At 39.0% G+C, this 16872-nt stretch overlaps 2 protein-coding genes across 2 annotated transcripts in view; one reads left to right on the forward strand and one right to left on the reverse strand.

The window, feature by feature from the left end:
* LOC113035975 (solute carrier organic anion transporter family member 1C1-like) overlaps positions 1 to 3826 on the forward strand; it is a 35762-nt gene extending 31936 nt beyond the window's left edge. The window contains exons 13-15 of the mRNA XM_026191906.2: positions 2505 to 2569; positions 2766 to 2883; positions 3316 to 3826. Coding sequence (XP_026047691.1) covers positions 2505 to 2569; positions 2766 to 2883; positions 3316 to 3553 — 421 coding nt within the window. The 3' untranslated portion in view covers positions 3554 to 3826. The remainder of the gene's footprint in view (positions 1 to 2504; positions 2570 to 2765; positions 2884 to 3315) is intronic.
* A 3658-nt stretch (positions 3827 to 7484) lies between these two features.
* Positions 7485 to 14277, reverse strand: LOC113035978 (putative tRNA-dihydrouridine synthase 1). Its single transcript, XM_080289227.1, has 12 exons — positions 13934 to 14277; positions 13694 to 13815; positions 13393 to 13510; positions 13059 to 13181; positions 11913 to 12147; positions 10250 to 10356; positions 9437 to 9537; positions 9207 to 9354; positions 8999 to 9134; positions 8490 to 8592; positions 8251 to 8351; positions 7485 to 7885 (listed from the first exon to the last, which is right to left on the reverse strand). Exons 1-12 carry the CDS (start codon positions 14023 to 14025, stop codon positions 7850 to 7852), a joined length of 1422 nt encoding a protein of 473 aa, XP_080145353.1. The 5' UTR covers positions 14026 to 14277; the 3' UTR covers positions 7485 to 7849.
* Between the last annotated feature and the right edge of the window lie 2595 nt (positions 14278 to 16872).

Raw genomic sequence — 16872 nt, forward strand, 5'->3', positions numbered from 1 at the left:
AGGTTGATCGCGCAGAGAATCGCTGAGCTTATGTGAGTGAGTGTGTAAAAGCATTTCAGTTCTGCTGAGCCAAATAAGACAGGTCAGGGTGAAGAAGTGACAGCCAAAGAAAAGCTTACCACAAAACGGAAAAGTTACGACAAATCAGACTATAAGGCAAAAAGAAAGTGCAGCTTTATGGTTTCATGGACAAAAGAATTTCTGTGGCTGCGATATGACAAGCTAAATAACCAGGGCTGCACATAAGTGGTCCGCAGGTGCGCATTCGCTGTCAAAATAAAAAACACGCACAAGGGTTAGGGTTAAATTCAAAAACTGTACTTTTGAGTTAAAATATATATTTATAATTTTAATAAATGACAAATTAAAAATGCATGAACATTTTTTGTATCGAAAAAATATCGAACCGTGACACCAAAGTATCGAACCGAACCGTGAATTTTGTGTATCGTTGCACCCCTAATAAATATATAAATCAATATTTAAAAAATCTGTTTTCTAATTGATAAAGAAAAATCTGTAGATTTTGGTGATCTCTAATAATTAATATAGGTCATTATTACAGTTTTTGTTTTCTCATATGAGATATGAGATAATAAAAAGAATATGTTGACAAAGCACATTCGTGAGCAAATCACATAGTGACAATGACACGCTTCTGCAAAAACAAAGCCTAAATTACAGAAAGCTAGTATTGAATTACTTTATATTGTGAACATCCATGTGGGAGTGTTTGGACTGATAGAAAAAGTCCAAAATCTATGTCATCATGCACATTTTCCAAATCTATCCGATGGACTGGATTCGAGTCTTTGCCAGGCCGCCTTGATGAGGCTTGATACAATAAGCTACACAGAGATGCCCACACAGTCCATCTGAAAAGACCTAATGCTGTACCTGTTGCATGTGCATGTTTTGCATATGAAGGGCATATCATATAATTTGGACTCTTTAGAACAAGCCCTGTACTGTACTACTACTCCTGTAGTAGTTGAGTCAGTCCTAAATGCTTAATGTCATTTGTTGTAGTTACCATTGACTCTTACACAATTTTATACCTGCTTGTTTCACTACTGAAAACTTTGGAGCTTGTTTTCATAAAGCCTTGTATAAACTTCCTGTTATTAGCAGTGGCTGCATACTTGTTTGTGGATTTGTTTGTCTGCCAAACTTATAAAAAAGGGACTTTGTCAAATTAATATTTTAAAAAAACCCAACATTTGTTCTAGTGGTTAGTTGAGAATGACGGTGAGGGCAAATCTTTGCTCTGCTAGTCACAAATGATTTCAGTGACACTGGAAAGTCTAAAACAGATACTGTTACCTTGTTGACATGTCTGATCTCAATGTGTGGAAGCACACGTATCATTGAAAACTATGATATGCTCCTTAGCACACTGGTAATTACCAGTGTCAGTAGACATCAGTTTCCACAATCACATTACTTAGAAAGTGACAGGTGAACATTTTGACCTGCTGATAATAAACTGATTTATTTGATTTATGACAATAACTCTTGAGTGCCAAGTAGACATGTAACAGTAAAATAAATGTAATAATCCAAGACTACGCTTTATAGCAGCTCCCTTGTACCTGTTATATAGTTAATCCTGCCATCTGAAGCCAAAAATGCATTTTAGGCTGTTCTGTGTTCAGTCTTTCCTGAAAGTTGTTCACATGCCTGTGGGATAGCTGTAGGGCCGTTCACTCGGAGAGCCCGCTTGATGATACAAGTAATCTTCTAAGTCTTATCATAGAAGCATTTCCACTCCTGGATCCAATACACTGACACACAACCAGTCTTATTTGTGTACACAAAAACAGCATCAATGTTGTACAGAAACATCTCGCACATCTTCAGGATTTTACCAGAGGTAAAGGTGGTATACAAACCCAAAATCATGTGTCATCAACCAGGCTTCAAATTTTCTGCCACACAGCGGCCTCTGGTGGTTAACTGTGGACTTTACAGTGACATGCTGTGACACATGCATGTGCTAATCATTTATTTTCTGCTTTGTTCTCCCTATAAATCCAACTCGGGTGTGTTTTTCAAGTAAAGAGATTTATGCTAAGGGAATTACACCCTCCTATATGCGAGCACATAAGCACACACTTAACACACAAACGTAGGACCTCTTAAAGCCATGTCAGCTGATCCTGTTGGATTCCAGTGGCCTGGCAGGAATGTAGTGACTTTGCGCTGTGCGTGAATAGTCATCTTATTATTCCTCTGTTCATTTTCAGAGATCAGAAAGACGGTTTAGTTTCCATAGGAATGGTAAAAGTTCTTCTTAACAGGTTTATCAAATGTCATATATTTTGTTGTTTAAGTGGAACAGCTATGGTTTACATTTTGTATTTACATTTACACTCGCTTGAGTAACAGTGGCATTACTTCTGGTGTTACCTAATAGGCTTTTTTTTTTTTGTCCAGTAACAATAGAAACTGATTTAAATGATAGTAACCATGTTCTATTTATTTATTTTATTTTATTTATGCAGGTGCATCAAGCCACAGCTGAAATCTTTGGCCCTGGGTTTCCACGCACTGGCAACACGGACCCTTGGTAAGACCTGTTCGGTAGTCGGGAATGTTCTGGGATTTGATCTTGGTTTAACTCTTCCTGAAAACCTTTGCTTTGTTTGTCCAAGTTTAGTCATAAAATGTTTGTTCAGATTTTTCAAAATAGTGTTCGCTGTTACCTGTTGTTTCATTTTTAGGAGACGTGACTGTGAAAAGACTTTGTTTCCTTTGTCTTACAGCAGGGATCCCAGCACCCATTTACTTTGGAGCCATCATTGACACCACATGTCTAAAATGGGGTCAGAAAAGGTGTGGGGGCATAGGAGCCTGTCGAATCTACAACACCACCGCCTACAGGTTGTACTTACACATGTACTATTCAGTCGTTTGTGAATCCCTTTTTTTAATTAGTCCAAACATTCAACATAATGCAGCCTTAAGTGTGACCTTCTGTAGACCAGACTTAATCTCATTTATTTGCTGATGCTTTACTGGAAATACTTTCATTGAGTTTGAACTGAATTAGCAGTAACCTCTTGCCTACCCTACTTCTTTTTTTCTAGTTTTTCTGTAACCCCTGGAAGCTCTACGTGAGACATTATAATTCCTGTTTATAGCTTCCAAATTATGATTATTAAACATTAATAAATATTATCCCATTACCCTAGCTCAATTTTCTGGTACAACTCAACATAGGGAATCTATTGCAGCATTAATAACCAACTCTTGTCTGATGTCTTGCCAAATTTTGCTAATTTTCATCAAATCAATCTTTTTCGTGCCTCTCAGAATAGCATACCTGGGCCTGACTCTGAGCCTACGGACTATCTCCTTTATTATTTGCATCCCGGGCTTCATCCTGCTCAGTCGACAGCTGAAGGAGGAGGAACGAAGCGCCATCCACGGAGCTCTGAGGAACGGTGGAACCGAACTGGAGGTGCTCAGGAAGGAAGAGTTGGTTATTTCTAATTCTGACCAGCCACACCACCCATCAGAGAACAGCACAGATAGGCAGACACGACTTTGACAGAGCCAGCAGAGCTGACGGCCGCATATATACCCACAGTATGTCCAGAGCGCCGCTGCACACATGCACGCTCGCTCACATGCACGCTCGCTCACATGAAAACAAGATTTGCAGGGAATCACTTGTTGTCCAGTCATCTCATGTAAAACAGAAATTCTATATTTGTACTGCTGGATGTGTAAAGGCTTTGTAAATCTGACAGAAATTTGATATGACTGAAATATTTCTTGAATGTACATGCTGTTTTTCCTTTTAAGAAAAAAAAAATACAAACACGATATTTTTGAGTTGAAGAAAATATCAGTTAGGAAATGTGACTTGTACAGACTACTGCAAAACAGTACTATTTTAAACACCAGCATTTCAAAAGCTGCCTCTTTAAGATCTTTCTTTCAAAGTTATTCCAGCTGACAGTAGTGTTACAGAACTGAAGAGGTAAAGTGGCCTTATAAACCAGAGGCACAACAGCAAACTGATATGTCCTAAAAAGAAAAATCTGGCCTTTAGAGACCTGAGATATTTTTTTCTCCTTTAAGTGAGTTGTAGAATTGCTCGTTTCAGTAACACTTGGAGGATATTGATATGATGTTTCGGTATGTGCCTCATTCACTCAACTGTTACCTCTTAATGTGTGTTTCAGAGATCTTTAAAAAACAATTTCATTTTACTTTTAAATTTCAGATCATCGGCTCTTTACTCGTTTAGGAAAAAACAATTGATTTTTGCTTTTTACTTAAAAGCCCAAAGTTGTGAGTGTATAGCAGTTTGTTGTTTTTGTGCTTTCTGGATATGAACTTTGGGTCCGTTGATATTCATAATCACTAGAAATGGGAATTGTATTTTAGTGAAATCTGCTTCAGCAAACAGCTCTGCTTTTGTCAAATTCTAGAGCCATGACACTTACCTCTGAGTGGTGCAAATGTTTTAGTTTCACACACACAACTGACTAAAGCTGTTAATAGCTGGTATCAGATCAAATTTGCATCTTACACTTCTCAGTTGGGCTCCCCAGGCTCTGGTATTAAATAACCGTTGTCGTGCCTTGGATAAGGCAGAGATTGTATTGTTGCAACACTGATAAAGTACTTACTGTAAAAAAAAAAAAGGAGAAGAAGAAGAAAACACTGTGTGTGATTGTTGTTGCTGATATGTAAAAGTTCTGTTTCCATCGTCATGCGTTTCACTGGTTGGTGTTTCTACCTTTGTATTCTTTATGTGTGTCTTTATGCCAATGTCACAATTTTATCTCCCCTTTCTTCTCTTAAACATTAACCCCATTTTTGTAAAATCTGACAGTGATTTCTCAGTTGTATGAATCGAGTATGTAGCATTTTTTAAATTTTATACAACTTTTTTTTTAAAGAACTCTTTTTATCCCAGTCTGTCACTGAAATCCTGGACATTTTTTTTTTTTTTAGCATTTTCTTTCATTGAGAGCAAATGATCAGATATCTGACTGCTTAAACTAGAGCTCTGTTCAGGGATCTGATGAAATTATCTGAGGGTACACTAGCTGCTCTGATGTGATGTTTTGCAATGACTGATGAAGTCGTGATCTCTGGAATGCATTCAAATTCATGCCCAAAGTATTGATATGGTTGAAAGTCGAGTACCGATTATTGAGACTCATCGCAACACTTTTCTTTAGTGCAGCAGTGTACGAGTGTACACTGCTGCCAATCTCTATGATTCAGAAAACAGTTTCCTTCGACCACCCATTTGTGTAATACCAGACGCCCTTAATATGTACATCAGCAGAAAGACTAAATTAGCCCAGTTTAAAATTCAAAACGTGGTAAAGGATTTGACAGACTTTTTAATACAGACACACTTTCCCGGAGTGTTATTTTCTTCGGACAGTTGCAACAGCAGTAAGTGGATCAGACAGTTTCAGTTCAAGCCCATAGAGACTGTTTGATGTGAGATTATTTTCGAGTCTGTAGTTCTCTACTTTCAGCAAATGATAAAGCTTAGGGTGCATCCTACCACTGACACTAAAGTGTATTCAGAAGTATTGATAATGCAAACCCCTCCCCCTGCCCCCCAACACACACACACACAAATAAAATACATAAATACAAATATATATTTATACACATATGTCCCTACATGATTGTATATTTTCATGACAAAAAGCATCATCTGACCTGTTATTACAAGTGACAAAAACTTGCCTCAACATCACATGTTGTGGTATTTGTCACTTTCAACGGGAGCTGTGTGTTTTAAGTAATATGCTGGTTTCATAGTTTATAATATTTATAGATAATATTTATAGTAGCATAAACTCTATTGAAAATGAACACTATTTACCATGTAGCTTTTGTATTGCTGTTCTGCTGTGGGCTATCAGCATCTCATCGCTGATGAGAACCTGTAATCTAAATATGGCTTCTGGTTTGGTAGCTTAGGGGACCTTAACTGAAAGTATTTGCTTGATTTGTGGATGGATGAAATTAGGCAAAATTGGGTTTTAAAAACATGTTAAACTGCGTCCTTTAAAAACAGCGTGTGGATTGAAGGAGGATTTCTTGCATTGCACTGCTGTTAGGAATATTCTGAAGTTTCCTGCAACTTTCCACTCAAGTGCCAAATCAGATTTAGTCAGTCCCATTTTTTTATTTTTAGATATCAGGGTGAAGTGATATTGTTCCAGTAACAGAATGTTCAGTGTGACTCAAAAAAGGCATTCAATATAATTTTGCAGTCACCAGTTTTATTTCAAGGTCATGAATTCACGTTTTTCAAAGGAGCCGTGGACCCACAACACACGTACTATTTGGGTAAGTTGCAGCATGAGGTGACTGTGTCATCTTCAGGTTCAGTTTCAGGCTGACAAACTCAGAACGGTGTAGAGAAAGAAAGTCATTATCTCAATAATGTAAGGTCTTTGCTTGCATTAAAGAAATCAGAATGTAAATAATTTTCTTGGATTATTTTTGTAAAATTTCAAGGAATATCTTAAATGAAATATTAAAATAAAGAATTTTAATACCCAATCACATTATGGGTTTTTTGTGATTTGTTTCATTAGCTGGGAAAATGGAAAAAAAAAAAAATGGTTGTAGTGCAGGAGGCACACGGACCAGAAGGGAAGTGTGGTCCTGCTCCTGAAATTCAGATAAATGATTAACAGAGTTTGTGTTAAGAAGTCAAAACAAAGCGCAGGAAAAAATAACCTTTATTAAAGAAAATTCTACTTTCTACATCCACTGGAAAGGCACTTAAATCTGATTTTTACGTCCAAACAGCAGAGCGCAACATGAACATGTATTTATATTACCGGGAAAATGAACAATGGTAAATCACTAATAAAAAGCAAACATTTAAATATGTGGTGATGACAATCGCAGGTCCTGTTTCACAGTGACATGGATTTGTTTTGTTTGGATAATTAAAAGATACACAAAAATATATATATAACAAAACAAAGACAATCTTTTTTTGTGACATAAAATATGAATCCCAGCAAACTGTGCACCTTAACACAAAACTGACCATGTGAAGAACATCCAGGCAAAAACCTAACTAGGACTTAAAAAAAAAAAAAAGTTTTACTTTATGTGCCAGATCTTTTTACAACTTCAAATAAAAGGAAATAAAAAACTAAACACAGACACAAAAACAAAAAACAAACAGATACTGGCTAAAACCTCTACCTACTGTTATCCATTACAGCTGTACAGGTAAAAACATCTGGCACATCGGCTGAAACACCGCAAAACAAAAGTGAAGCTCATTTATCTCAGTGCAACTGTACATGCAGTCTGTATTTGCATACTAAAGTTAAGCTGCAAGTGGCTGCACAAAAACAAGAGAAAACCTTTAGCATAAAAATACTTTTGTAACCATTTACCACATTTATAGATCGACTCAACTTTCCCCATATCTTGTGCAAAGTGGCAAAAACAAATGAGACAGAAAACACTCATTTTGTTTGATATTTGATATATTAGGTGCTCTGTGATCAGTCCTGAGTCACTTACTAACTGAACTCCAATTGCTTTGCACAATTAATCTGCCCGATAGCGCACCCTTGAAAAAGAAAATCCTCTTAGTCAGGCTGCACCAGGCAGAAACAGATATTACTCATTCCATTTAAGCCAGTCTCGTGCTCTAATAAAGGTTTAAGACTTTTGAAACCATTGCTGCTACCAGCCGAAAGCATGTTCCTCAGATGAGCCAGTCTTTAATTTGTAATTAAATAGTATGACACACGGTGTTACAGATGGTCAAGCATGTGGTGCAATTGTCTGTGACTGAGCTAAGTAAACACTTTAACCTTTAACTTTTCATCTAATCTTCCTTTTTATTTCCACTGTCTCGCAGATTCTGAAAGGAGAGAAAATGAAAATATCAGTTAAAATATTATACTGTATTATACAATTCCACACTCCATAAAGGTTCAAAGTGTCTGTTAGTTGTTAAAGAAATGGATGAAAACCTGAAAGTGAACAGAATTTGCAGTCTTTCACTAGTGATTTGTGCTTTAAATGTTTCAACAAAACATACTCGAGGCCTAAGCTTAAACGATAAATTGATGGCTTCTTTGATCACGAAATATGGAGGAACCACACTGCTGATCTGAGGCTGCCTGCCTGATGTTAATTGTCTTGAATGTCACTTTGAATTGTTACATCTAGCTAGTGAACGACCCAGCAAATCATCACCCTGCTGTGTTCAGAGCTCAGCATTACCTGGAGCTCCTGGTGTTCTTTCAACAGCCTGTCATACTCCCTGGCGAGGCCCTCCATCTGTTTCTTCATTACATCTGCCTCTGACTGGGACTTCTTCAGACCTGGAGAGGAAAACAATGACACATGAGAACAAGGAATCCCCACCCCCCATGTCTTTGTTTACAGAAACTGACAAGTTATAAAAGCTACATTTGTTTCCAGGGAAGGTGTAGAGGACTGAAATATACACAGATATTAACCATCTCCAGAAGTCTTCAGTTCTTCTTTCAGTTTCTCCACTTCCTTCCTTAGCAGGTCCATGCCCTCAGCAGTAGCCCTATCACCCCGCCCTTCCATCAGAGTCTGATAACATAAAAATACATATATTCAAATCTTCAGTCAAATATAGTTATCCCAGTACCTCCAGTGGAAAACACAAAGCATATTCCAGGCATACAAACTGAACAGTCAAACCATTGAGCAGCCTATAAACATTAAATATGCTCTGGATGTGGATTAAAGGTTAAAGCTGAGTTGGGTAGCTTCCATTTCAATTCATCTTTATATGATTACAATCAACTGGGTACTCTGTTAATATAGCTTTAGATTATGTAAGCAACAAGCTAATATGTGCTATTAAAATCTGGACTTTGAAATTCTGTTTTATCATTCAATAACTGTGTAACTTATTCCCTGACCTATATGAGTTTCCCCACATGCAGTTCAAAGTGGGTTATTGATTACAAATAACAGATCTTTGTGCAATTACCTGTTTCAACAGTTCATTGTCCTTCATGTATTTCTCAGCAGTCTGGTTAGCATTTTCAGCCTGTGCTTGAAGAGCAGCCGTAGTCCCAGACGCTGACGCCAGCTGATTAATCAGAGTGATCAGCCGCTTCATAACGCTGCAAAAACACACAAAGGTTAGAGGAAAGCCAGGTTCAAAGTCCAGGTGTTGTATTAGAGCACAGACTCACAGCCACAGGAAGACGGCAAAACCAGAGATGTACAGATTCCTCTGGGCTCTAAAAAGCTTCATGTGCAAGTGGTCGAACATATTTGGTTGCAGCTTGGCATCGGCGCCGTGCTCTTTAGATGAATACTTTCTCACTTCACGGACAGCATCTTTAAAAACCAAAGAAAAAGAAATCCCCCATAAGTCCAAAAGTAGCCTTAAAAATACAGACAGGGATGATTGTTTGCTTACCGAGGAAGAGAACAATGAGTATTATGATCATGGTGAGAAACACTTTATTCCAGAATCTTGACATCCAACTCCAGATCCTCAGATGGAAAATGCTCTGCCATCTGCACAAACATTTGAAGTCACATCACTATGGTGCACAACATAACATTTCTTACAGGATTACTACAGCTGACAGTATATTTGACGCAGAATCAAACACCACACTTTGCTGCCAGTGGTGAGACAAACCTGACACATATGCACAATGTCGTCATTATTCATTCTTTAGTGTTTAATTAGTACCTTTTTCAGCAATCCAAAGTACCACAAAGTGCACAATACAGATGAAGAAATGAGTTCAGGCAGGGTGGAGTGGGTGTAAATGAGTTTCTGGGGTAATTTGTAACAGAAGGATGGCAGCAAAAGTGTAAGGAAATGTTCAGAGAGACCTGCTATGATGTGTGAGTTCAAGATGTTGGCAGATTTTAATTTGAGAGTTATCAGAACAGACAAGCTTAGAAATGCATAGATCAGGGGGACATCTTAGGTTGAGATGGTTTGGGCATGTGCACAGGGATAGTGGATATACTGGACAAAAGATGTTGAGCTACTCAACAGGAGAAGGAAAAGAGGAAGACCACAGAAGAGATGCGTGAATGTAGTGAAGGAGGACATGCAGAGGGTTGGTTTGACAGAAGAGATAGAATGATATGGATCCACTGTGGGTACCCCGAAACTGAGCTACCAAAAGAAGAAGAAAGGATCTCCTTTGTCAACAGAGACCTGAGTGCAAAACCATATTCAACTTGAGAACAGAGTGACAGTTATACTTACCTCCTGGCAGAGATAAAGGGTAAACAGAGGATGACAATGACGCCAATTTCCACATAGAGAAAGAGAGCGACAGCTGTCCACTGCAACGTCATCTTTGCTGATGGCTTCTGAAGATAAACCAACCAAAAGACCGGAAACCTAACGGAAAACAAGAAAAGGGAAAGGAATTGGTCTCACCAGCCTCCCTCAACAAACTATCAGGTACAGAGAAGGTAAGCTACCTATCGTACGTGGCCATTTCTCAGTAATAACACTACCGTTGAAAAAGACTGCAATAATCTCGAACCCAGTCTATTTACCTTAACGGAAGCTCGCAGAGGCTTGGAGTGAACTGTCAAACCGCTGTTACTATAACCTGGTTTCACAGCATCACCGCAACAAATACGTGCAAATAGAGTGTTTAACGGCTAGCTACTTTCAACGATTTCACTCTTCCATCTTTAGCCAGCGTTCAGTATCAAGCTTGCATTAACACATGAGCTAACGCTAACATGCAACTAACGCAGGTGATATAGAAACATACATTTTTTTTAAACTATTTAAGACTATTATAAGGCCTGCTATAACACGTTATGCTAGATTCCAAGTAGACATATATGAAACTTCCAAAATACCGTAAAAGCAGCAACTGAGATACTTACTAGTTAGCTTCTGAAATCAAACAGGGCAAAGTAAGTTTGTCTTCCTGCACCAGCGAGTCCTCCTACCGCCTCTTCCGAAAGAATAGCTTCCGTTGCAGTTTTTCAAAATAAAAGCCGCGGCGCTATTACAATTTTTAATCTAACAATATAAATGCGGTCCGTCCTATGTACAATTATTTTCCACAGTTATTGCTATTCATTTTTAAACTGTAGTGCTGTTTGAACACCCCTTTCATTTCATGATATTGAAGATTTTCGTTATAGGGAAGATTGTGACATTTACGTTGAAGGCAAATAATTAATTACTTGAAGCCGTTTTTTCCTTCATGACAAGGAAATAACGAAATAAATTTCTTACACTTCATATTGATTATCCACTCTCAGAACACTGAAATATCTTTTTCTTTTAAACCCCTGAAGCCAATAGAAATATTGCATCTCAGTAATGCTTTACATAAACATGACAAACAAAAACAAACTACGCATGTACAGAGATGCACTCTTCCCACGATTATTCTATATTCTGTTTAATAACCTACTATCGCACACTTGCGGAAAAAGGAAAGCAATAGAGACAGAAATTGCACAGCTATAGATTAAAAATTTTTATTGAGCATAAAAACAATAACAATAAAAACTAAAGTCACGCCGTTAATTTTCAATGTGGTCATGTCTTGAGATCATGTACTGATCCATATGTATTCTGGAGGTAATCTATTACAGCTGAAGTACTGGACAGAGAATTGAACACTTTTCTCTCCGGCTGCGAGCTAACCCTCTCCAGCATGTAGATAAGATGATGGTGGAAGCATGTGAATGGAGTGCCCTGTTCAACAGATATGTCCACCCAGTCCCATATACACTGCAAAGGAGTGTCCTCATAGCCAGCAAACATAGCAGGGTTAGCAAGTAACCCACGCGCAGCCATGACACCTAATAAAAAAGATAAGAAAAAACCATGAGCCAAATAGAAAGAAAACTGCCAGAGTTAGAAGTATATTTGTTACAATGTTGCTGAAAACGAACATACCATCAACACCTGTGAGCTCGTGGATTGACTCCACATCCCGGAGATACTTTATGTCGCCGTTGGCAATGACAGGGACAGAAACACTGTCTTTAATTGTCTTTATAGCATCGTAATGGACTGGTTGGTGGCGTTCTTCTGTTGTACGACCATGGACTGTTATCCATGACACACCGGCTGATTCAGCCTTTTGACATAGATCCACTGTCTGCCTTAGGTCCTTGTGAATTCTGTGAAAGATAACAGTAACGGTATTAATATACCAATAATAAGTAGGATCATAATCATAACTAGTATTGTTTTAAATAATCTTCCTTCGGTTGCTCCCTTTAGGGTTACCAGGGCAGACCATCTTTCTGCATCTCACTCAGTTTCTAGCATCCGCTTCTGTCACACCAACCCTCTGCATATCCTCCTTCACCACATTCATGGTGCTCTTCCTCTTTTCCCCCTAACTGGCAGCTTCATATTCAACATCCTTCCACCAGCCCTTCTCTGCTCATGTCCAAACCATCTCAACTTTGCCTCTCTAACTTTTCCTCCAAACTGCTCAATCAGAGCTGGCCCTCTGAGGTACTTGTTTTTATTCCTGTCCACCCTGGTCACTCCCAATGAAAATCTGAACATCTTTAGCTCAACCAACTTCAGCTCCGGTTACTGCCTTTTTGTTAGTGCCACATTCTCCAAACCATAGCAGGTCTCACTACCATCTTGCAAATCTTCCCTTTCCCTCTTGCTGCTATCCTTCCACAAATCACCCCCTGACACTCGTCTCCACCCTGCCTGCACTCTTTTCTTCACCTCTCTTATGCACTGTCCATTGCTCTAGATGATTGACCCCAGGTATTTAAATTCATCTACCTTCACACCCTCTACATCTTGAATGTTCACCATTCCACCTGTCTCCTTCTCATTCACAAACATCTATTCTGCCTCACTTTTATTCACTTTAATTCCTCTTCTGTCCAGTGCGTACCTCCACCTCTCCAGCCGCTCTTCCATTTACTCCATACTGTACCTAAACAGTGTCGTTCACAAACATCACTGACAGGTACAGTTATAAAGTTATATATTATAAAGGGGTCATAATTCTTCAAAAAGAAACAAAGTTTAGTATGTGTGGCTTTTTTTTTTTTTTTACCTTATTTTAATTGATGCTGTGTAGTTTGGATTGTCCACTTGATTTCTGACGTGTCTCACCATGTCTTTAACAAGTTCTGGCTTGTTAATGAGGCATGCACCATACCCAGCTGACATAGCCCACCTGAAAACAACACACAAAAAAGATACTGAAGCGTTCTGAGTACACTGAGTTTACTAGATTTGTACCTAACTACTGGTCCCAGTAACTCTTAGTTACTTTCTGGAATAAAATGTAAATATTAAGAATCAACAAAGAAAAAGCTACTCTGTACAATCACATTGTTTAAATAATGAAAAGTGACAGCATTAGTTTAAACTATCAGTAGCTGCACCTCTGGGGGCAGCCGCAGTTGAGGTCAACTCCATCTGAGAAAGGTGCCACTGCACAGGCTGCATCAGCCAGACTCTGAGCATCATGGGCAGCAAACTGCACTATCAGTGGTCGGTCACCTGAGCAGATAAACAAAGAGCTGTAAACTATCATCATATCAGCAATAGCAATACAGACAATACTGGCATTAGTAAATTTTACATTATGTCGCAGGGAAAATCTCTCTGTTTGAAGAAACTAGGTATGAAGTGCAAGAAATCAACCTAGTAGCTCATTCCAGCTCATATTACAATGTTACTCACGTTCATTAGTAGTGAATTCACTGTCTCTGGCTTTGATTGAGCGCAAGAAGTCGGCTGCAACGATCATTGGAGTGAAGCAGATATCGCAGTTGTACTTCCTAACCAAGGACCTGAAAGCAAGCCTGAAGGAAATAAATATTAGCACAGTGAGCATCATTAACTGTACACGTGTTTCACCAAAATTCATCCATAAGCAAAGAAATTTGTAAATTAGTTAAAGAAATGACAGCTTTCACTTACTTTGAGTATCGAACCATTGGGGCACAAATTTTCAGTACTTGTCCCTTTTCAAACATGTCCATGACACTCGTGTTGCCGTTAGCGGTCTTCATTCTTCACATAAGCGGCCAAACGTTAGCCACGTAGCGTAACAAGCTAACTATCTCAATATGCACGTGAAGCCTTTCGCGGTTTAAATGTACTATTGTCCGACGTATTACTTCAAGGCTAAAAGAAGACCCCACCTCACAGTGTAAAACGCCATTCTGCTAAACAGAGATACGCAGGTATGACTACATGGACCTCAAGACGACACTCACGGAAATGTGCCCACTCAGTGGTACAGGGGAGGAAAAAATACGGGCGTGTGTTTGGGACTTATGAACTGTTACGTCATGCAACAAGATGTATGTTTATGTATTTAATCTTTTTTAATTTATTTGTTTTTTTATTATGACCTCCAAACATACGCTATAGCTATTTCGCAGTGTAATGTGTATTTTTTCAAATAAATAATCATGAAAAATAAAGAAAATGTTGTTCGACGCCCCGACCACACCTTTACGTCACGCAATGCGACCTTCAGGTTCTGCGGGGGAAGTTAGCTTTTCAGCCTTCAAAAGACTAAAGCGCGAGACTGAAGAGCAATGCTGGAATAGAAGCTTGCTGATTGATAGGTGAGATTTGAAAAGATGAAGATATTTACGCTAAAGAAATAACAAAAAACACAGTCTGTGAAGATTTATGTTTTAAAAATAAAGTTCCACCCAAATGCTTAGTAAACACCTTTTTCATTATGTTAGGAAAATTGAAAATAAGTGCAAATAGATTTATTGAAAAATGTACGTGCGTGGAATTACAGTATAATAAGGCAAAAGCAGAATTTGTATTGTACTAAAGAGCTTGAAAGTCAATTCTTTTGTAGGTATGCATTTATTGCACCAGAAGAGTGTTTAGCATCACTAACATGCTGAAAAATAAAGCTGTTGCCATTAAGATGCTTTCCAGAAGGTACTGCATAGTGGATGAATATATTATGGTATTTTTACATGTTCATAATTCCATCAGTTCTGACAAGATCCCAAACACAAGTGACGGAAATGTAGTTCCTTCTTGACAGTCCTCTCTCAATTGACTCAAACAGCAGATGGATAAACTGTATGGGTAGATGCAACTCTCAGGTCCTGTTTCAGGTCTTTGTTGTGTGTGTGTGTGTGTGTGTGTGTGTGTGTGTGTGTGTGTGTGTGTGTGTGTGTGTGTATATATACAGTGGGGCAAAAAAGTATTTAGTCAGCCACCGATTGTGCAAGTTCCCCCACTTAAAATGATGACAGAGGTCAGTAATTTGCACCAGAGGTACACTTCAACTGTGAGAGACAGAATGTGAAAAAAAAAAAATCCATGAATCCACATGGTAGGATTTGTAAAGAATTTATTCGTAAATCAGGGTGGAAAATAAGTATTTGGTCAATAACAAAAATACAACTCAATACTTTGTAACATAACCTTTGTTGGCAATAACAGAGGTCAAACGTTTACTATAGGTCTTTACCAGGTTTGCACACACAGTAGCTGGTATTTTGGCCCATTCCTCCATGCAGATCTTCTCGAGAGCAGTGATGTTTTGGGGCTGTCGCCGAGCAACACGGACTTTCAACTCCCGCCACAGATTTTCTATGGGGTTGAGGTCTGGAGACTGGCTAGGCCACTCCAGGACTTTCAAATGCTTCTTACGGAGCCACTCCTTTGTTGCCCGGGCGGTGTGTTTTGGATCATTGTCATGTTGGAAGACCCAGCCTCGTTTCATCTTCAAAGTTCTCACTGATGGAAGGAGGTTTTGGCTCAAAATCTCACGATACATGGCCCCATTCATTCTGTCCTTAACACGGATCAGTCGTCCTGTCCCCTTGGCAGAAAAACAGCCCCATAGCATGATGTTTCCACCCCCATGCTTCACAGTAGGTATGGTGTTCTTGGGATGCAACTCAGTATTCTTCTTCCTCCAAACACGACGAGTTGAGTTTATACCAAAAAGTTCTACTTTGGTTTCATCTGACCACATGACATTCTCCCAATCCTCTGCTGTATCATCCATGTGCTCTCTGGCAAACTTCAGACGGGCCTGGACATGCACTGGCTTCAGCAGCGGAACACGTCTGACAGTGCGGGATTTGATTCCCTGCCGTTGTAGTGTGTTACTGATGGTGACCTTTGTTACTTTGGTCCCAGCTCTCTGCAGGTCATTCACCAGGTCCCCCCGTGTGGTTCTGGGATCTTTGCTCACCGTTCTCATGATCATTTTGACCCCACGGGATGAGATCTTGCGTGGAGCCCCAGATCGAGGGAGATTATCAGTGGTCTTGTATGTCTTCCATTTTCTGATGATTGCTCCCACAGTTGATTTTTTCACACCAAGCTGCTTGCCTATTGTAGATTCACTCTTCCCAGTCTGGTGCAGGTCTACAATACTTTTCCTGGTGTCCTTCGAAAGCTCTTTGGTCTTGGCCATGGCGGAGTTTGGAGTCTGACTGTTTGAGGCTGTGGACAGGTGTCTTTTATACAGATGATGAGTTCAAACAGGTGCCATTCATACAGGTAACGAGTGGGGGACAGAAAAGCTTCTTACAGAAGACGTTACAGGTCTGTGAGAGCCAGAGATTTTCCTTGTTTGAGGTGACCAAATACTTATTTTCCACCCTACTTTACGAATAAATTCTTTACAAATCCTACCATGTGAATTCATGGATTTTTTTTCACATTCTGTCTCTCACAGTTGAAGTGTACCTCTGGTGCAAATTACTGACTTCTGTCATCATTTTAAGTGGGGGAACTTGCACAATCGGTGGCTGACTAAATACTTTTTTGCCCCACTGTGTGTGTGTGTATATATATATATATATATATTTTTTTTTTTCCTAAGAACATTATTTTCATCTGCTAGTTTGTTTGTGTTTTAGGAC

Source organism: Astatotilapia calliptera, chromosome 14 (assembly GCF_964374335.1).
Source record: "Astatotilapia calliptera chromosome 14, fAstCal68.1, whole genome shotgun sequence".
Classification (NCBI taxonomy): domain Eukaryota; kingdom Metazoa; phylum Chordata; class Actinopteri; order Cichliformes; family Cichlidae; genus Astatotilapia; species Astatotilapia calliptera.

Coding starts and splice junctions, on each gene's coding strand:
- LOC113035978 (XM_080289227.1), bottom strand. CDS start 14,025: ATGAAGACCGCTAACGGCAACACGAGTGTCATGGACATGTTTGAAAAG. Junction 9,355..9,436: donor ACTCATTGTTCTCTTCCTCG/GTAAGCAAACAA, acceptor TGGTTTTTAAAG/ATGCTGTCCGTGAAGTGAGA. Junction 9,135..9,206: donor TTTGCCGTCTTCCTGTGGCT/GTGAGTCTGTGC, acceptor GTGTTTTTGCAG/CGTTATGAAGCGGCTGATCA.